Source organism: Rhinopithecus roxellana, chromosome 19 (genome assembly GCF_007565055.1).
Source record: "Rhinopithecus roxellana isolate Shanxi Qingling chromosome 19, ASM756505v1, whole genome shotgun sequence".
Classification (NCBI taxonomy): Eukaryota; Metazoa; Chordata; class Mammalia; order Primates; family Cercopithecidae; genus Rhinopithecus; species Rhinopithecus roxellana.
The window spans coordinates 76,677,694-76,699,503 of record NC_044567.1 but is presented as its reverse complement, the minus strand read 5'-3'; the positions used below and the strand labels follow the sequence as shown (position 1 = coordinate 76,699,503).

At 39.7% G+C, this 21,810-nt stretch overlaps 1 protein-coding gene across 1 annotated transcript in view; it reads right to left on the bottom strand.

The window, feature by feature from the left end:
* Positions 1 to 21,810, bottom strand: part of TANC2 (tetratricopeptide repeat, ankyrin repeat and coiled-coil containing 2) — a 474,294-nt gene that overhangs the window by 64,609 nt on the left and 387,875 nt on the right. The window contains exons 13-14 of the mRNA XM_030923595.1: positions 16,853 to 17,019; positions 12,607 to 13,214 (exon numbers count right to left, since the gene is read on the bottom strand). Coding sequence (XP_030779455.1) covers positions 12,607 to 13,214; positions 16,853 to 17,019 — 775 coding nt within the window. The remainder of the gene's footprint in view (positions 1 to 12,606; positions 13,215 to 16,852; positions 17,020 to 21,810) is intronic.

The window sequence follows — 21,810 nt, the reverse complement described above, 5'->3', positions numbered from 1 at the left end:
GCTATGACTCCACTGAAATGTCACAGTTTGAAACACCAACGGTAGGCACAGGAAAATTTATCACTTCTCTCTTCCTCCTCCATGCCCCTCACAGCTCTTTGTTTATACCTCTAGCACAGCACTCTGCCTTGAATTATATATAGCTAGTTATAAATGTGTCTGTTAAAAACACTAACCTGTAAGTCTTGGTAGACAGATCTTACTTGTATTTGTATTCTCAGCAGTGCTTAAGACAGAGCCTTAAATATATTACTTAATAAATATTCACTGAATACTTGCTGAAACGCATGTCTTCACTTAACTCCCGAGGCATGGTAGGAGGTAACAAAGTGAACAAAAGATACCATCTGTTGAGTTGTGAGGAGAGTTTCTCAAATATTTTAAGTTGTTAGCTTAAATTAGTACCACTTATCATTCCTTTGTTCGCTCATTAGTTCGTCATGAAAAAAAAATTTACTGTGCGCTTACTGTGTTCCAGGCACTCTACTAATCATTAGTAAGACACAGGGAGCAATACAGAAAAGGTTCTTGTCCTCATTGAGTTCATTCTAGAGAGAAAAGTGGACAAAAACGAGTATTCGCCACAATTAATAATAAATTTGGTAAGTGTTAGAAAGGAGGTAAAAAGGATGTTATGATTAAGATATATACCAGGAGGCACTTACTTAGATAAGGTGACAAGCAGAAGTCTTTCTGAGGAGGTGGCATTTAAGCTGAGATCTGAAGGAGTGAGAGATCTTTCTATGTGATGAGATGCCTGGGAAAGTGAGCTCCAGATGGAGGCAACTGTTAAGTGCAAAGGCCCAGAGATGGGAAAGTGCAAGTTCTAGGAACCAGCAGAAAATTGTGAATAAGAGGGAGAAAGAATGAACTTAGTTCAGGGAGGGAGGCAGAAGCTATATCTATAAATACAGGGCTTTGAACAATCTGGCCTTGATTTTACTCTAATCATAGAAAGCCACTGGAGGATTTTCAGGGAGAGGTTACATGGTCTGATTTGTGTTTTTATAAGATTGCTCTGGCTGCTGGTGGAGAATGGACTCGAAGAGGGCAAGAAGGGAGACGAATTAGGAGATGAAAGTAATCCATGTGAGATCCCAGGATGTGGTCATAATGATCATTAGAGATGGAAACAGATACTTGCAAGTAAAATTTGGGTGGTAGAACCAACTGGATATGTGGATGGCTACAGTAAATTCATGTCTCACAGCTGTGGCTTCTTATGATTGAGAGGATGGAAAGCTATTAGTGTTGATTTTACTAAATGTGGAGATCTATCTGCTTTTGTAAGTCTCTAGAGATGGCCGAGTGAATTGCTTTACTCGCAAAAAAGAGAGTGTGCTGTCATGTTCCACTACACTGGCAATAGCTCCTCCTGCCATTAATCTTGGTTTGACAACCTAGGAAAACTTGTGGGGTTCTTATCTTTTGATCCAGCCAGTGTTGCTTCAGACACTCATTAATAGGATGAATTAGCCTCTAATTCCTGTGCTACTTTCAGTACAAGAAATTTCCCTTCGTATAAGGGGTAAGGAAAGGATCCAGTTTCAGCTTTCTACTTATGGCTAGCCAATTTTCCCAGCACCATTTATTAAATAGGGAATCCTTTCCCCATTTCTTGTTTCTCTCAGGTTTGTCAAAGATCAGATGGCTGTAGATGTGCGGTATTATTTCTGAGGACTCTGTTCTGTTCCATTGGTCTATATCTCTGTTTTGGTACCAGTACCATGCTGTTTTGGTTACTGTAGCCTTGTAGTATAGTTTGAAGTCAGATAGCGTGACGCCTCCAGCTTTGTCCTTTTGACTTAGGATTGTCTTGGCAATGCGGGCTCTTTTTTGGTTCCATATGAACTTTAAAGCAGTTTTTTCCAATTCTGTGAAGAAACTCATTGGTAGCTTGATGGGGATGGCATTGAATCTATAAATAACCTTGGGGAGTATGGCCATTTTCACGATATTGATTCTTCCTTACCCCTTATACGAAGATTAATTCAAGATGGATTAGAGACTTAAATGTTAGACCTAATACCATAAAAACCCTAGAAGAAAATCTAGGTAGTACCATTCAGGACATAGGCATGGGCAAGGACTTCATGTCTAAAACACCAAAAGCAACGGCAGCAAAAGCCAAAATTGACAAATGGGATCTAATTAAACTAAAGAGCTTTTGCACAGCAAAAGAAACTACCATCAGAGTGAACAGGCAACCTACAGAATGGGAGAAAATTTTTGCAACCTACTCATCTGACAAAGGGCTAATATCCAGAATCTACAAAGAACTCAAACAAATATACGAGAAAAAAACAAACAACCCCATCAAAAAGTGGGGAAAGGATATGAACAGAGATTTCTCAAAAGAAGATATTCATACAGCCAACAGACACATGAAAAAATGCTCATCATCACTGGCCATCAGAGAAATGCAAATCAAAACCACAATGAGATACCATCTCACACCAGTTAGAATGGCAATCATTAAGAAGTCAGGAAACAACAGGTGTTGGAGAGGATGTGGAGAAATAGGAACACTTTTACACTGTTGGTGGGATTGTAAACTAGTTCAACCATTATGGAAAACAGTATGGCAATTCCTCAAGGATCTAGAACTAGATGTACCATATGACCCAGCCATCCCACTACTGGGTATATACCCAAAGGATTATAAATTAGTCTACTACAAAGACACATGCACACGTATGTTTATTGCGGCACTATTCACAATAGCAAAGACTTGGAATCAACCCAAATGTCCATCTGTGACAGACTGGATTAAGAAAATGTGGCACATATACACCATGGAATACTATGCAGCCATAAAAAAGGATGAGTTTGCGTCCTTTGTAGGGACATGGATGCAGCTGGAAACCATCATTCTTAGCAAACTATCACAAGAAGAGAAAACCAAACACCGCATGTTCTCACTCATAGGTGGGAACTGAACAATGAGATCACTTGGACTCGGGAAGGGGAACATCACACACTGGGGTCTATCATGGGGAGGGGGGAGGGGGGAGGAGGGAGGGATTGCATTGGGGAGTTATACATGATATAAATGATGAATTGATGGGTGCTGACGAGTTGATGGGTGCAGCACACCAACATGGCATAAGTATACATATGTAACAAACCTGCACGTTATGCACATGTACCCTAGAACTTAAAGTATAATAAAAAAAAAAAAAAAAAAAGAAATTTCCCTTAATCGCCTGCCCTACTTCCACCTCATTTTAGATTAAGTTACGGTAACGAGTATCACTATACTGAACATATCCACCTTAAAAAAGCTCTATATGTATTTTTAAACATATAAAACAAAGTATTACCTTTTACAAACAATATAGATACAAGTCTCCTCTGTGTTTTCATAAGTTGGCTCTTCTGTAATTTTTTTTTTTTTTAAGAGTCAGGGTCTCACTCTGTCACCCAGGCTAGAGTGCAGTGGCATGACATACCTCACTGTAACCTTGAACTCCTGGCCTCAAGAGATTCTCCCACCTTGGCTTCCCAAAGTCCTGGGATTACAGGCATGAGCCACCTTGCCTGGCCTCTAAATGCTTCATGAATAAGTAAAAAGCATTTATTCTTGCCAAGTCATCACTTCTGGGCCTTTTGGCTAAGATCAAGTGTATTCTTGCCAAATCATAAAACGATGCACTCTTTCCATCTTATCATAAGCAGAACTATATCTCTGTATATATACAGACTTAGGAAATCTCCCATAAGTTTTTATGACAGAATAAGTAGTTCTCAGTTTTAACTGGGTTTGGAGAATATTCTAATTAGCAGCTTTTTCCAAATTTTATTTTGGATTTGGAAAAGGAAAAAAATATGTTGCTGTGGTCCATCTTCTAATGGTCTGACAGGGTGAAAGATGGGAACAGTTTGCCTATTTGACTAATAGATGTCAATCCCATGATTTATGCTGAGAGAAAACAAACTTGTAAAGCTAAAAGACATTCAATGTGTTGGCAAATTGAACATATTCCAAAATATATATTAGATTTCATGTAATTCCTCCCTTTTGTCGAATCACAAAACCATGACATTGGGTCACTACTTCAGATATGAGTCTCACATTTATTCTTGATGCCAACAGGGGGTTAGAAAGTGGATAATAGGAAAAAATATTCATTGGCAAATTAGATAAATCCCCAATAATATTACAGGTCAATGAAATATCTTCTTGGAAATCACACAACAAAACTATGACATCAGAAGACTGATTACCCCTTAGTGGAAGATAGAGAAGAATTACAAGTGAAGAATGTCTAGACTCTGAAAAGAGATGAAGCACTAATAGTTCCAAGGAGGTAAGCTCATCTACTAACAGTCAAGTGTTAGTGAAAGACCCAGAATAGCCAAAGCTATCCTAAGCAAGAACAAAACTGCAGAATCATATTGCCTGACTTCAAATTATACTATAGACCCAAACGGCATGGCACTGCTATAAAAACAGACATGCAGACCAGTGGAACAGAATAGAAAGCCCAAAAAATAAATTCATACATCTACAGTGAACTCATTTTTAAAAAAGGTTCCAAAAACATACTCTGGGGAAAGGACAGTCTCTTCAATAAATGGTGCTGGGAAAACTGGATATCCGTATGCAGAAGAATGAAACTAGATCCCTATCTCTCGCCATATACAAAAATCAAATAAAAATGGATTGCAAACTTAAATCTAAAACCAGAAACTATGCAACTATTAAAAGAAAATATTAGGGAAACTTTTCAAGACATAGTGGTCTGGGCAAACACTTCTTGAGTAATATCCCAAAGGCACAGACAAGCAAAGCAAAAATGGACAAATGGGACCTCATCAAGTTACAAAGCTTCTGCACAGCAAAGGAAGGAAACAACAAAATGAAGAGACAACCCATAGAATGGAATAAAATACTTGCAAACTACCCATCTGACAAGGGATTAATAACCAGAATACATAAAGAGCTCAAACAACTCTATAGGAAAAAATCTAACAATATGATTTAAAAATGGGCAAAAGATCTGAATAGACATTTCTCAAAAGAAGACATACAAATGGCAAACTGGTATATGATCATGATCATCAGAGAAATGCAAATGAAAACTACCATGAGATATCATCTCATTCCAGTTAAAAGGGCTTTTATCCAAAAGACAGGCAATAACAAATGCTGGGAAGGATGTGGAGAAAAGGGAACCCGTGTATGCTGTTGGTGGGAATGTAAATTAGTGCAATCAATATGGAGAACAGTTTGGAGGTTACTAAAAATCTGTAAGTAAAGTCTAGGGGGAGCTGTAAACAGGCAGGAGCCCTGCTCCCTCCTAAGTTGTCAGGGTGGGAGCCCTGCCCAGCCATGGCTGCAGACCTGGGCATCCTTGTGCTCTTGGAGGATCCCCCTACCCCTGCAGACTCAGAAGTGCCAGCTCTTTCTACTTGGTCTCTCCCTGCTCCCAGCGTCCACTCTGATTTCGGAGCAAAGTTGAGGCTGAGGCTGGGCACTGTTGTGACCCGGCCAGGTGTATGTGTGTTCAGGGCAGTATTGACACGCCAGCCCCATGCTGCCTCAGTCCCCTCTGGACTTTGGGTGCTGATGAGCATGGGAGGGAGGCAGAGGGTAGGCTGAGGGTGGCTTGGTGCAGGCCTGCAGGTGTCCTCTTGGCGCGAACAGCCTGGGTGCCATGAATCACATGACTGATGGTGGCAGGAGGCAGACAGGCTCCTGGGTGGAAAGGGGGTCCCCACTGAAGCCTCACTTTCAGGACAGAAATGGCCTGAAGCATGGGGACTGGGCTGTCAGTTCTGGGTGGAGTCCATGGCCCTGAGTGAGAACTTATGGTGCTTTTTCCAGGCCTGCCCATGAACCAATTAGCATGCACGTCCTCCCTTCTGAAACCCATAAAAACTCTGGACTCAGCCAAACTCACGGAGATGAGACAACCTGCCTGCAGACAGGGGCTACCCACTCCATGTCTCCTCTCCCCTGAGGGCTGAACACTCGATGGGACAACCTGCCTGTAGAGCTACCCATTCCAGGTCTCCTCTCTGCTGAGGGTTGTACATTTGTCAGGACAACCTGCCTGTGCATAGGAGCTACTCAATCCTGGTCTCCTCTCTGGTGAGAACTGGACACTTGCAGGGATGACCTGCTTGCAGAAAGGAGCTTCCCACTTTGGATCTCCAGTTGTACATGTACATCATTCTTCCTGGATGCAGGTCAAGATCTCAGGACCTGCTGAATGGCAGGACTGAAAGAGCTGTAACACTAACAGGGCTGAAACATGGCCCACTGCTCGCCACATTGTGGACGATGAGGAGAGAAGAGCTGTAGTTCTTTGAGAAGTCCGACCCAGGCACTCCCTGAGCCACGGCTGTGACACCCTCTTTGGGCTCTGAGGTTCCTGGCGTCTCCAAGTTTCCAGGCGCCACTGCATTTCCCCTTGTCCAGACGGCCTGCAGTGGAAGCCACATGCAACACGTTTGGTACAACTGCAGCCTCACATGCAGCTGGCACCTGTGCTGGTGCCTGGAGTTGCCTGCCCCATTGCAGCAGCCAGCATGCTGGTTGTGCAGTGGCTGGACCCCGAGCTCTCTTGCCCACACACCCCTCACTGTTCCATGCCTGGTTCACCCTTGGGAGGTGTGGGACCTGGGCCAGTAGCACGAGTTGAGCGCAGCCTGCTGAGGTGAGTATGCAGAATGAGCCCAAAGGGCATGAGCAATACTCAAGGCAGAAGGTGCTGCCAGTCACAGGTTTCTGGCTAGCAAAGCAACACCCCAAGGATCCTGCGACACTACCATATGATCCAGCAATCCTGGTCCTATGTATTTACCCAAAAGAAAGGAAATCAGTATATTGAAGAGATATCTGCAGTTCCGTGTTTGTTGCAGCACTACTCACAATAGCCAAGATTTGGAAGTAAGTGTCCACTAACAGACAAATGGATAAACAAAATGTGGTGCATATACACAGTGGAGTACTATTCAGCCATAAAAAAGAACGAGACCTTGTCATCTACAACAACATGGATGGAACTAGAGTCATTACGTTAAGTGAAATAAGCCAGGCACAGAAAGACAAACGTTGCGTGTTCTCACTTATCTGTCGGAGCTAAAAATTAAAATAATTGAACTCATGGAGACAGAGACTAGGGGATGGTTACCAGCTAGGAAGGGTAGTCAGGGCTGGGGAGGGGTTGGTGGAAAGAGGGGTCATGGCTAATGGATACAAAACAAAAAAGAATAAATAAGACCTAGTATTTGCTAGCACAACAGGGTGACTATAGTCAAAAATAATTTAATCAAACATTTAAAAATAACTAAAAGAGTATAAATGGATTGTGTGAAACATAAAGGATAACTGCTTGAGGTGATGGATATATTATTTACCCTGATGTGATTATTACACATTGCATGCCTATATCAAAATAGCTCATGTAACCATATATATACACACACACATATATATGTACATATATATACACGCACACACACACACACACACCCACAAAAATTAAAAAAAAAAAAAACTGAAAGTGAGAATAAAAGATGTCTGGTATATTCTCTTCTCTCTGCTTTAACTCTTCCAAGCCTCCTAAGGGTTGACTTGGTTTTAAGAGACCCTTTTTTCTTCCCATGCTTCATCATTTTGCTGAATTCTCTCCTAATGCTTTGAGAAAGCAGAACCCATCCTCCAGTTTAAGGGTCTGCTCTGGGAGCCTGCAATGGCTATCAGGAGCAGTGACCTTGAATTTGTGTTTCAGTGAGGGTAAGGTTAAATGTCATCTGCTTGGAGGCTCATATTTGGATCAAAAAAACAAAATCAACACAAACTTCAACTCACCATTTATTCTGTAGTCATTTCAGCCCCATCTATTCTGTAAGAAGCCCTGTTATACAGACCTCTGGCACAGTTACTTTCCACTTTGGGGAGGATGCCTTCTCTTTTTCCTTAGACAAACTGCTTGTTCTCTGACACCCTGTTTTGTGGCAATGGATTTTAGAGCATCAGGTCTCCAACGTGTAATTCACTCACTAATAAGGTCAAATAAATTAGGAAAAATCTCAACAAACCACTTATTATAAGCAATCAATTCTGGTCGTAAAGAATCAAGTGAGTACTCAACTATCCCATGGTATAGGTAGGATTTGTGTCGCCTTTTCTCTTTCCATTCATCACAGGATTTGCTGCATTTAATTTGAGGAAATCAGGTCAAACCAAATTAGGCTCCCACACCACAACCTCATTAGGTTGTATCAACTCAATACTCATTACATGAAGTTCACAACAAGCTTCCTGTATTTTATTCAAACATTTAAAAATAAGGCTGGCTGGGCTGGGCACGGTGGTTTATGCCTGTAATCCTAGCACTTTGGGAGGCCAAAGTGGGCAGATCACTTGAGGTCAGGAGTTCGAGACCAGCCTGGCCAAACTGGTGAAACCCCATCTCTACCAAAAATACAAAAAAGTTAGCTGGGTGAGGTGGCAGGCACCTGTAATATCCCAGCTACTTGTGAGGCTGAGGCAGGAGAATTGCTTGAATCCAGGAGGCAGAGGTTGCAGTGAGCCGAAATCGCATCATTGCACTCCAGCCTGGGTGACAGGGTAAGACTCTGTCTCAGGGGGAAAAAAAAAAAGAAAGAAATGCTGGGTGCAGTGGCTCATCCCCGTAATCCCAGCACTTTGGGAGGACAAGGTGGGTGGATCGCTTGAATTTGAGTTTGAGACCAGCATGGGCAACATAGTAAGACCCTGTCTCTACAAATAAAAAACATTAGGCATGGTGGCATGTGCCTGTGGTCACAGCTACACAGGAGGCTAAGGCAGGAGGACTGCCAGAGCCCAGGAGGTTGAGACTTCAGCGAGCCATGACTGCGCCACTGCACTCCAGCCTGAGTGACTGAGATACTGTCTCAAAAAAATAAAACAAACAAACCCCACAAAAATACACACATAATAAGGCAGGAGAGTCTTCTAATCTGTTAAAATGTTACACACACACACACACACACACACACACACACACAAATACTAATCGGAGAGCTGTTCCTATGGAACGGAAAGCTAGATACCATAAAAATTGAGATAATGAGGAACAGAAACAGAACAAAGAGTGGAGATTTATTCAGGGCGAGCCTAAAGCGATCTAAAAATATTAAGCAGTAACTGGACAGCACCACAAGGCTGGTAGCTCCGACTGTCTACTCTATCAGCCATAAATTTCTACTATCAGAGTCACTAAAAGGTTGTCTAACAAAGGCCGATGACTACTTCTCTCAAACGTCTTATTTTAAACCCACAAGTTGCCTCAAATAGGGTTTCCATCTCTCTACTATTAGCGTAATAGCAGGGATTTGCTTATTAAATTAGTGAGTTAATCTGATATCTCAGTGCCCAAGGGACGAAAACATAGGACAGATTAAGTTCAGGGTATGTCAGAAGGCTGACAGCGATGAACAGTGGGAAACAGAGAGCAGAATGAGGTGGTGTGTTCTAAGGTTTGTGATTGCTTCAAGGGGCATATTTTACCTAAACTGTAAATCTAAAAGATTATTCAGTGATACTCTGCTTACAGTTTGATAAACACACACACACACACACACAAACACACACACACTCTCTCTCTCTCTCACCCTACTCACCTTGTTACTCATTTATTTCTATGACAATGATACGTCTATGTAACATTAGGTCATTCTCTCTGGTAGGTCAAGTCCTTGCCCAGATTCTGAGACAATAAGCAGTCTGGTATTCAAAATAATGAAAACTCAATCTCAGCTGTAGCATTAACCTCTGGCTCTGCTATTTCCTGTTTCCAGCTTTTGTCAATTACTGACTCTTTTCAGCTCAGGCTTGGGTAGCCTATTTCAGGAGAAGATCAACTACTTTTTGGCATCAGTAGAATGTTTGCATCTATATCTAACTTCTGAATAAGGTCAACAAGTTCAGGATGAACAACTGAGTGCTGAAAGCCCAGGAAAATGGACTAGAAAGGATAAGAATGTTGTGTTGCCTCTGGAAACTCTCCTTACGCTGCAGAGATATACATATCAGGCACTGGCTTACCTGGTGTGATTTCAGAGGCACTGAATTGGTCTTCTCTGATCTACTGAAATACGTTAGATGCTTTAGACAGAAGCTGGAGAGAAAGTAGAGAACAGAAGGGGAAAGAATGTGCAAGAAGTGGAGGCTGAAGGCCACAGAGACAAATGCTGCCTGGAGTCCTGCTAATCAGACCTGCCTGACATGGAAAACAAGTGCAGCCAGCTGCTTTGAAAGACCAGCTTGGGCTTTGCCAATAGCATTAAATTCTTAGTGAATTTCCATTTCATTGACCTAGGGAGCCTTAAGCACTGAGATCAATACTTCAGTACTTTAGTAACAAGGTTGGTGCCAGCCTTTGCTGGGGAGGGGGCTGAATTCCAACTGAAATGAAATCTAAGAAGGCTTTTTCTGATAACTCCTGGTACTGTTTACAGTTTTACTCTCTGCCATTAAGTGAAATAAGATGATCTCTCAGCAGCCATGTTATTCAATCACCAGGGAACGAACTATACCAGATTTGAAGCTGGAAGTACCTGCTCTTCTTGTCCCAGTGCATTAGCTGGTTGCTGCAAAACTCCTAGATAATAGGCAATGTTGAGAAGGCAAGCCTGTATAGTCACGATATGGCTGTATAAAAGCCATATTTTCTCTTTTGAGAGTCCCCGGGGATTTCATCTGTTGTAGGGATACTATTAATTCAGCAGTACTCTGGTTGCCTTGGACCTCAGCTTTCAACCCTCTAAGATGTCCCAGGATCTAAGGTCAGCTAGCAAAGTTTCTCTGGGAACTGATCTCAAAGCGTTTATTAGGCAATTCTACATTAGTTTCTTTTTCCTATATATGTAGTTGCCAGTTCTGTGTATTAAATATTGACAACAGCTCTAGTAGGATTTATAGTAAAATCCTTTTGGGAACACCATACAATTCACAGAAGGGACTCGGACTGTTTTCACTGTTTCTTTTTAAAATCTTGTGCTCCAAAATGATAATAGCAGAAGATGGCTGTCGCTATCCGATTAGCCACAGGATTTAACTAAGTTACACCAGAAGGGTCTATTACTGCAGGGTGAGGGGAGGAAAAAGAACATACCCCGAATGCTTCTTTTACTCTGTACTATTCTAGGCATCATATTATATGACCTCATTTAACTTCTCAACAACTCTAGAAAAAAGGCATTATTATTGCTCTTATGTAGATAAGAAAACTAAGTCTTAGAAACACTATGTAACTTTTTCCAAAGGTCACAGTTCTTAGAAGAGGCAGAATTTATATGCAGGTAATTTGACTCAAGAGTTTATGTTCTTTCCATTACAACATGTTTCTTTAAAAAAGCTTCCCTCTCTGGGAAAATACTACAAAGTCTATTGCCTGGCTTAATATCTTCATCATAATCTGGAACTAATTTTCTGATGAATCAGCATGGAGTAGGCTGAGCAGCATGCCCACAGTACAGTTGTCTCTAATAAGGCCTGGTGAAGGACACGGTGAAGGGCAATAAAACCCCAGCATGAACACAGAGTTTTATTCTTTCTGATGAGTCACATGTGAGGCATAGTCAAATCTGGCCTCTTCTTTTTGAGCCAAAGTAAGCTCTGCATTTGCCAGCTACGTTGTTGGTGTCTTCTTTGTTTCCATGAAGTCAGTAATATACCCGGCTTTTGAAAACACCAACTTTATTAAAGGAATACTGCTTTAAAAATGTTAGTACAAAGGAGTAAAAGGACACCCCCACCAGGATGCCAGAGAAGTAGGTTTCATGCAATAAAAAGGGAAACAGTTTCATATCTAGCCTGGTTTGAGTTGAGAAAGATTCTCAAGTCAGGTTGAAGCTCATTGGGAAACAGTGCTGGGGTAAATCAGTGACCCTGCTGCATGTGTGGAGTAGGGGAGTGGCAGGATATATCATGCACTTGCCATCCCTATTCTGGTACATGCCCTCTCCCTTCTCCCACGTATTAACTTTATGACTTTGTGCAAGTTGATTCAGCATCTTAAGGCCTTTATAGCAAAATGGAGATAATGACACCTTACGTATCTAAAGGCAGCATGGATAGACTAGCTGAACTCTTCAAATCTTTTTCAGCTAGGAGGTTTAAGATTCTATTTTCTAGTATAAAGCTTAGCATTGGCTGGACCTTAATGGATTTAGTCATTGGAAACTGTAATAATGATAAAGTATTTTAAAAGGGCAATAAAAATTTTGAAATGATTCTGCTCTAAGTCAAAGAGATGAACAATGTATCAATTCTTTCTTCATATCAAAATAATAATACTGAGGAAGTCCATTAAATGGCTAATTTAATTATAGCCTGTGAACCCTGTGGGGTCAGTGAAAATTATTTAGAAAAACATAGGAATGTAGGGTAGCATTATATCTATGCAGATGTTGAGTCTTAAGGAAATAACACTGTAAAACAATAAATTAGTTAACCTCATTATAGTCTTGCCTTGAGAAGAAACACAGATGATGTCTCTTCTATGTGAAATGTTCAATGAAGAACACCTCTACTTTCAATACTCACACTCTATGCAGTAAAAAGAACACAGGCTCAGAACTGCTTATCACAGATCAGTGTCTTACCTGGGATCACAGAGAAATTTGGTTTTCTCTCCTTCTTCTCTCCAGATAAGCCATTCTCGAAAAGAAGGATGTACAAACATACGAGTCATGTCTCTGCGCTTGATTAGGAACATGGAGAGGTTCTCCATTCTCTGCTGAAAATCCTCCCATTCTAGTGTGCCTTCAATGCTCCCAGCATTGATGGCCTGGAAGATATGCTCATCAGTCAGTGGGTGGAGAGAGGCCACTGCCACATTCAGGAGAGGCATCACCCGGTCAAAGGAAGACTGGGTTGGAAACTTCATATTGCACTGGAGTAAGTAAACCTCTGAGAGCGAAACAGGAACTACTTTGTAGCTAGAGCTCTTTAACACTAGGTAGCCTTTCTCTATGAGGTCAAAGGTGAGTTTCAGATATAGATAGGACCCTTGACTGAGGGTCTTGAGATGAGAACTGAGTTTGCCAAATGTAGTATTGTCCATTTTGCCATTAAGTGAAATGTTATTCTGGATCTCTGAGCTGCTGTGTATCCGGTGCAGGATGTAAGCCTGCAGGTCCTGGTCGATGGCTTCATTCTCTTCTAGTCGATCCAAAAATATCCTATGGAAAGGCAGCAGCTTGGTAATTTCCTAAAACAGATGGAGAGAGAGAAAGAGAAAAAAAGACCTTCAGTTTCCCCTAACTCTTGTGATAAACTATGAGGTTCACAAATTTATTCTGAACGTTGAAGTGGCCAAACAGAGAAACATGATCAAGTATTAGTATCCATAAAGTAAAAAAAATCAGTTGCATAGAAGGGACATAACTTCTCCTAACATTGAGACTTAAGATACATTTTTTAATGGGTCTTTGTAAAGGGTGCTTTTGGAGTGATTTCATGATCATTATTCTAAACAACACTCCTGAAATAAATAGAAAATGAAGTGCTGTGTAACTCTTTTGCTGTAATTTTTCTCAGTGTAAACCAGGGCATAATGCCAAGTACAAGTCAGTAACAGAAATGTATAAGGATTCAAAGAATGACTTAGAAAAACTTGGCTTTCTAACCCTCCTAATAAAATGACTATTAAAAAAAATTTCCCACACAACACAGATGTATAAAATGACTACATTTAAATGTGGGCCTTCTGGAGATACCTCAGTTGAAAGGTACACTTCTAACATCAGGAAGCTTGGCACCTTGGTAATCTGCTGGAAATTCCATTGGGGGAAGGTGATATGGCTTTGTGGCTACTCCTATGCACTGGATTCCATCCTTTCTTACCAACTCATGGACTTTGCTCCTGTGAGTACCCATTCTCTCTTCTGCATCTGTTTCTTCTCAGCTGGGTCACACAGACATAAACTCCATATTCTTCTTTCCAGCTACCACCCTGTATCTGTTCCCATTTTTCGCAGAAGTTTTCTCTATTTGCTATTTATAATTCTTTCCTTCCCATTCTCTCCTCCATTTGTTCCAATCAGGCTACACCCCCACCACCTCACTGAAATGGTTCATGTCAAAGGCATCAGTAACTTTCGCTTTGCCAAATCCAATAATAGAGTTCCAGTTCTCATCTTCCTCAACCTCTCAGCAATGTTTGACACAACAGATCTCACCCTGATGCACTTTTCCTGGAGTGACTTTCTGCAGCTTGCTCCCAGAGAATGTTCCCCTCTTTTCTCTCTCAGCACACTGGTCACTTTTACCCTCCCTTTTTTGCTGGCTCCTTTTTCATTTCCCAGCTCACCCAGGCCTCTAGGCTCTGTTCTTTTCTCTTCTCTAGCCATTCTCACTCCCATCAATAGATTCTTTAGTCCCGTGGTGCTAAATATCATCTATATGTGGCACATGCCTAACTTTATGTTTCTAGCTTAGTTATCTCTCCTGAGTCCCATCTTGTATCTGTCTACTCAACATTTACGTTTGGGTATTTCATAGACAATGTGACCAAATCAGAATTTCTTAATTTTGTCTTCCGCCACAAAACTCACCCCATGTCAATAAATGGCATTACCACTGACCCTACCACCAAAGTCTAGAAGGTATCTGTGATCTTTCTATTGTCCTCAAATCATCATTCACCCATTTGCTCACAACATACCAAGGATTCATTCTTTTTTTTTTTTTGAGACAGAGTCTCATTCTGTCGCCCAGGCTGGAGTGCAGTGGCTGGATCTCAGCTCACTGCAAGCTCCGTCTCCTGGGTTCACGCCATTCTCCTGCCTCAGCCTCCTCAGTAGCTGGGACTACAGGCGCCCGCCACCATGCCCGGCTAATTTTTTGTATTTTTAGTAGAGACGGGGTTTCACTGTGGTCTCGATCTCCTGACCTTGTGATCCGCCTGCCTCGGCCTCCCAAAGTGCTGGGATTACAGGCGTGAGCCACTGCGCCCGGCCCAGGATTCATTCTTGAGTCGTCTCTCTTGCTGACACCCACATTCAGCCCATCATCAAGTCCTTTGACTCTCCTTCAAAATACAGTCCATCGAAATATGACCATTTCACATGGGCCCCATCATTACCACTCTAGTCTAAGCCACCATTACCTTTTACCTATACTTCTGCTTCGACTCTTTATCCCTTACATTTTATTATGTAGACAGCCAGTTGACAGAAATCTTTAAAAAAGGCAGATCAGATCCCATCACTTTTAAAGGAGAGGTCCTTTCCTATATATGCTATCTAAAACAAGTATTACCAAGTTATCCCTCCATCCTATTTTGTTTTTCTTCATAGCACTTAACACTACCTGTAGTTTTAGTATACGTTTAATTTTTTGCTCATTTTTTTTTTTTTTTGTTCCTTACTAAAATATAAGCTTTAGGAGGATGGGAATATTGCCTGTCTTGTTCATTTTCAATCTCCAGCCCTTAGAATAGTCCCTGAAATATTCTTCAGTATTTAAGAAATGTTTGTGGAAATAATGATGATAAAATATAAATGTTCATTTTCTAAAACCTATAAGTTCTTTCACTATCAGAAAAGAAATAATTTTTAAAAATTCTTAGTTGAAGTACTTTTTCTGTTGGCACAGGTGAAAAATTAAAGTCACCTACTCTACCCAGAAACACAATTTCTCTTGAGACTGCACATGATATTATGTGAGAATATGTATGAGGATAACATCTCCAAAGCATCCATTTGGTAAAGCAGTCAGAGATTACATTCCTGGAGGTTTCTTTCGTTCATTTTTCATTTTTAACCATAAAGCTACTAATAATGATAGGTTTTATAATTTTCAGTTGTAAAGATGGATTTATATTGATTTATCCATATCCTTTAGCTCAAATTACTTTGAGATTAATAATAAATATCTGTAAGGTGGTGGCCAGGATTAGAAATATAGTTTCTCATCATAGAAGACAGTAATGCTAATTGGTCAATATATAGAAATAATGCTAAGTGCCTGGCAGAGGGGGAAAGGAGGGACTTAAATGTACAGTCTACTTTCTGTACCTTAGCGCTTATGACATGGGGGCTGCATCCAGATAGTGAGATGAGTATATAATGTTTGAGATTTTAATATTCATCAGAGAAGGAAATAATTTTTATAAAAAGAATGAGAAACACTGTTCCAAACCAAGTGTGAATATGTAAAGAATGGGACACCAACTCAGCTACAATGAGAATGCTGGGGAAAGTAGAGTCATTTATCTTTAGCCCATATATTTTTACAGGCTCAGTCTCACATTCCTGGTCCCTCTTCCAGGTCATTAAGTGACCAGTGAGTGAGCAGGGAAAGTAATTAGAAAAAACAAAACTTATCTCTCATTTGTAGTAAATTTAATCTAAAGCCCCAATATTGCCAATTTTTGTTAGAGGAGGACAGATATAGAAGAAAGTCCATATTCATGCTATAGAAGAGTTGTTTAAGTAGAAGCAGAGGGAGGAACCAGAAGATCTGATTCTAGGGTGTAGACTGAACTGAATTTTGCATAGCATTAAATGATTAAAAAATGTTAAATGAAAGTTCAAGTGTTAGAGATCATCTTTACGCCGCTGTCCTCAGAACAGTCTAGAAAAATTGATTTTCTTTTCATGCTATTTTGAGGAACATTTTATCAAACCTCATCCAGAGCAATAGGAATGGGAATCTGAGAGTAATGTACAAAGAATGTTCTTTCTAGATCATATCTCTCAAAATATTAGACTAATTCTTTGGGAATTATTCTTCCTAATGCTCTAGGACATAGTAGAGGTTTAGGAAGCTAGGACCTAGAACTCTTTCAGTCTAAGTTCTTTCCAAGAGGAATCATTTACAGTTTAAAAGCAAACAAACACATACCTGTAAACTGGTCCTAACTGTTACAATTAGTTTGAGCCAAGAAGGAAACTTTCCGATCATTTTACTCAGAAACGATACAATTGTATCCCCATAATCCGGTTTGTGAAATTCTGCTTCATTTAATCCATCAATTAAAATGATGAAATCTTCATCTGGGATTTTTCTCTCTGAGATAGAAAGAAACAAATTACTTAATAATTACCAAGCGGATAAATGAGTTCTTATTGGATCTTTGATCACATATTTCTTTGGAACAAAATATTAGAAAAGGCTTGTCATGTGTTTAGTGAATGCTCAGGGTACATAATTTATTCTATAGGCATGGAAAAAATTCACTTCGTAAATTCATTTCACTTTTAATCAGGTGTGAAGGCTTTTGTCACATACGAGTATATATATCATTATTTTCAGAAATCTCCATATTAATAAATTGTAAGGCAGCCTGAATATTGGAGTTAAGAAAATTTGCACATGGGAAGTCATTTTTCTCTTACACATGAAAAAGCTGAGTAAAATGTGTTCTGTTTTTTTTTTTTTCTATCTGATAGCATTAAAGAGAACAGCATCATATGTTCTTTTGGGAATGTCCCCAAAAGGTTTCTGTAAAGCCTAAAGCAGCATATAGGACTGCATGTGAATGTAAATGTGTAGTGGGAAGAGACAGAGTAACAGAGGAAAGGAATCCCAGGCAATAGAGCTGAACCAGGTAGGCTAGATCCCAACACCCTAGCAGCTTCCTAGACTATATTTAACACAGCCGCAATGAGACCAGTCCCTTGCGTGATCTTCCAAAAGGTGGAGGAGTCAAGTGGTAAAGACAAGCATCAGCTATGTTTGTGTCCAGTTCTCTCTTGTACTCCACATGATCCTGCACTGACAAAATCAGTTTAAGGCTAGGCTGACAAAGCAGCTTGGTAAGATTTCAGGCTTTTGCACTAGCTAAATGCTTATTGTTTCTTGGTTGAACAGTCAAGAGATTCAAACATTTCCACACTGAAAGAACATTTTAGTCTAAGTGAATTGTGAACAACAAGTAAAAGTTATTGGTTAGTAGGATCTCACAGGCTCTGAAAGGGGGAAAGCAGAGGGAAGAGGGCAAGCAGTCATCAGATACCTGGAGTGAGAAACAGGTTTTATCTGAGGAGCAAAAAGAAGATGAAGCTGAGGACAGAAGAAAATGTCTATAGACTTGTGTACAAAATTGGCTCTTCCTGCCTTTGAAAGTCAAGATCAATTGAAACTGAACATGCTATTTTGTTTCCATATTTGAAACTATACAGATCTTTTGCAATGATTAATAAGCCCTTATTATTTTTCTCCTAAAGCATAAACTTTGTAAAAGAGATTTAATTTCAATATCCAAAATACTGTAAGTCAGTTCTCAAATTATGAAGAGTTTTAACAATTACTTTCATCTGTCAAGTTTTTAGGGAGTGACATGAACTAAGGATTCCAGCTCTATTAACAATCGCTACTAATGGAATGGTATTCTGGATGATGAAGCACTAAGAAAACATGAAATTCCTTCAGGGAGTGCAAAGTATTAAGGAAGAAAGAGGAGTTGCTTGGAACTAACTGGGATTTACTCAAACAACTGGGGGGGGGTGTTATGTTCTTGATTTTGAAGGCTCTGGCTCCCTTAAGCTTAACTGTGCCTTTAATTTCCATAGAGGAATTTTCTACTTGCATTCTGCCTAGCTAAGCACCATCAGCTAGTATCACTCACTGTGCTGGAGCTATCTATCCCTGTACTGGTTCAGGAGAGCCCACTGCAATATTTTCAAGCTCTGATTGTTAAACAGCTGGTAGCTTGGAATTGTCTATGGTGGGAATATTTACGTAATAAAAATTGGCAAATATTACAAATCAGCCCTCCTCTCCCAGGTGGCTGTTAAAAATTTACCAGCACACCATTGTCCCTGCCCTTCAATTACATCTCCTTTAATAACTTCAACCAGGTTCCTTCATAAGAAAGTCATGATCTTCCAGTAGAGAAATCAGCTGATGATAATGCATTTGTTGAGATTTTCTTTGGGAAATCATTGCAAACACATTCTCAAGCATGAAGATCAGTAATGTATACTAAATTATGGTCCACACATTTTAATGAATGAATAATTCATTTGCTACTAAAATTATTTTCATTTGCATAAATTCTTAGTAGATTAAGCCCATGAGTAAAGCAGATAATATATCATTTTTTCTTTTTAAAAGGGGGTACTTGCCTTCCCCCTTAATAAAGTTAATTTTATTCTTCTAAATTCTGGTTATTATTTTTTTTTGAGATTTCCCCTGTTTCGAAGGAATTACTTACAAGTCACCTACTAATGACTTGTACTACTAAGTAACCTACTAATGTAGGTGTCAAAAAAATTTCATCATTTAGGAAGTAAGGAGGGCATATTTATCTAAGGATATCATAATTTTTAGGATTCAGAACAATAAATGCAAATAATTTCCTAATGCTACTAATACTGTAAAACAATGAGAACTGTTCCTAAAATAATTCATTTTCCTTTGCTAAATGATAAGGTTTCTCAATTATAAATTTAAGAGGTGAGATACTAATGGTCTTTAGATTTTGACTTTCAAATGCAACCAGCCTACAAGAATGCTTCAGTATGTTCTCATCCAAATTTCTGTAGATATTTAGAGTACTACTTTAAATAAGTAGCTTAAAAAAATCTACAAAAAAAAAAAAATAAATTGGCGACTAACAAAGGATTGCTGCTTCATATTCTGCCATGTAAGAACATGTAAAATATAATTACCATCCATGATCACCACTATTTCATAGAATAAAAAGGATTTTAACATTAAAAAATTAGGAGGGACATTATCTAATCTTTACATACATACATATGGAAAACTACATTATATCTACATCCATACAAATTCTGAGTTGTTCCTATTTTCGTATTCTGTCATGGACTAACTAAAAACTTTAAATGGACTGGTGCTTAGGAGCCACTACTCTAGGTGACAAGCCACTAAAAAGGTTTCCCAAGCCCTTTAAAATCCTTATTTTTAAACCCTTGTAAATACACATTCACCAGGGATTCCCCACTGCCTCCACTTACATGTGTTCCTAACAAATATGTGAACTTTCTTCCTTAGTAGTTTCACTGTAAGACTCTACCTAGGTGCCTGAGAGAAATAAGAATTACAGAGACTGCAAGAGAAGAGACAGTAGCTAGTACTGAAGTCAGAACTGAATCTGGCGCACGAGATTCTTTTACTGGTATATATATAGGAATTGTTGAAAGTGAAAAAGAAGACTCATATTAGACAATATCTTTGTTCTGAAAAGCTTTACATAATATCTGAGTTATCTTTCCTTCAGTGTGGTAACAAATTAGTGTCTCAGCTGAGGCTGGTGGCTCACATCTGTAATCCCAACACTTTGGGAGGCTGAGGTGGGAGGATGGCTTGAGTCCAGGAGTTCCAGATCAGCCTGGGCAACATCGTGAGACACTATCTTTACAAAAAATAGAAAATAATTAGCCAAGTATGATGGTGCGCTTCTGTAGTCCTAGTTACTCAGGCAGGAGGATCGCTTGGGCTCAAGAGGTCAAGGCTGCTGTGAGCTATAATTTTGTCACTGTACTCCAGCCTGGGTGACAAGAGTGAGACCCTGTCCCAACAAAACAAAACAAAACAAAACAAAACAATTTGTGTCTCCTTTCATTTCATATTGGCAGCTAAAGCAAAAGTGTACTGAGAAACTTCAAAACTTTTTCGTTTGTTTCACATGAGCATGTGGGTGTGCGTGTGTGTATGTATTTTAATCACTGTACTTGTGGAACTTTAAAGTACTGTGAAAAATATTGACTCATTTTTCAAAGAAAATACATAATTTGAAATCTAGCTTCTAACTCTAAATTGAAAGTGTTTTCCATTGAAAAAACTCCAACTACCTTTAAAAAATAACTCTATTTTTAAAATTACTGCAATAAAATTTATATATAGTGAATTACAAAGATCTTAACCTATACACTTTGATAAGTTTTGACAGCTATATGTACTCATGTAAGCAACACTGTGATCAAAATACAGAACATTTCTATCACTCCGGAAATTTCTGTTAGGTTCCCCTCCAGTCAGTCCACAGTAGGAAACCGCTGTTCTGATTTCTATCACTGCAGACACTTGCTTCTTTTGCTTAACATGTTTCTGAGACTCTTCTACATTGAGTGTACTATTATTTTGTTCCTTTTTAATACTAAGAAGTATTCAATTGAATGAATATACTATAATTTATCTATTCTGTTGATGGACATTCGGGCTGTTTCCAGTTTTTGACGACTATGAATAAAGCTGCTAGAAACATTCTTGTACAAGTGTTTTGCAGACATATGTTTTCATTTCTCTTGGGTAAATACGTAGGAATAGAGTTGTTTGGTCATAAAGGAGATGTACATTTAACTTTATAAGCAACTGTTGGCTGGGTGGGTGAGGTGGCTCATGCCTATAATCCCAGCACTTTGAGAGGGTGAGGTGGGGAAACTGCTTGGGCCCAGGAGTATGAGACCAGCCTGGGCAACATGGCAAGACTCCCATCTCTTAAAAAAAAAAAATTAGCCACGTGTGGTGGTACGTGCCTGTACCCCTGGTTACTCAGAAGGCTGAGGTGGGAGAATTGCTTGAGCCGAGGGGGTCAAGGCTGCAGTGAGCTGTGATCATGCCACAGCATTCCAGCTTGGGCAACAGAGTGAGAGACCTTATCTCAAAAAAAAAAAAAGAAACCGATAAACAGTTTTCCAAAGTAGCAGCACTATTTTATAGTTCCACCAGCAATGTATGAGAGTTCCACTTGTTTTTCATCCTTACCAGCATTGGATGTTCATGCTTTTTAATTTTAACCATTCTAATGGGTGTGAAGTGGTATTCTCATTGTAATTTTAATTTGCGTCTCCCTGATTACTCATGTTAACCACTTTTTCATGTGCTTGTAGGCT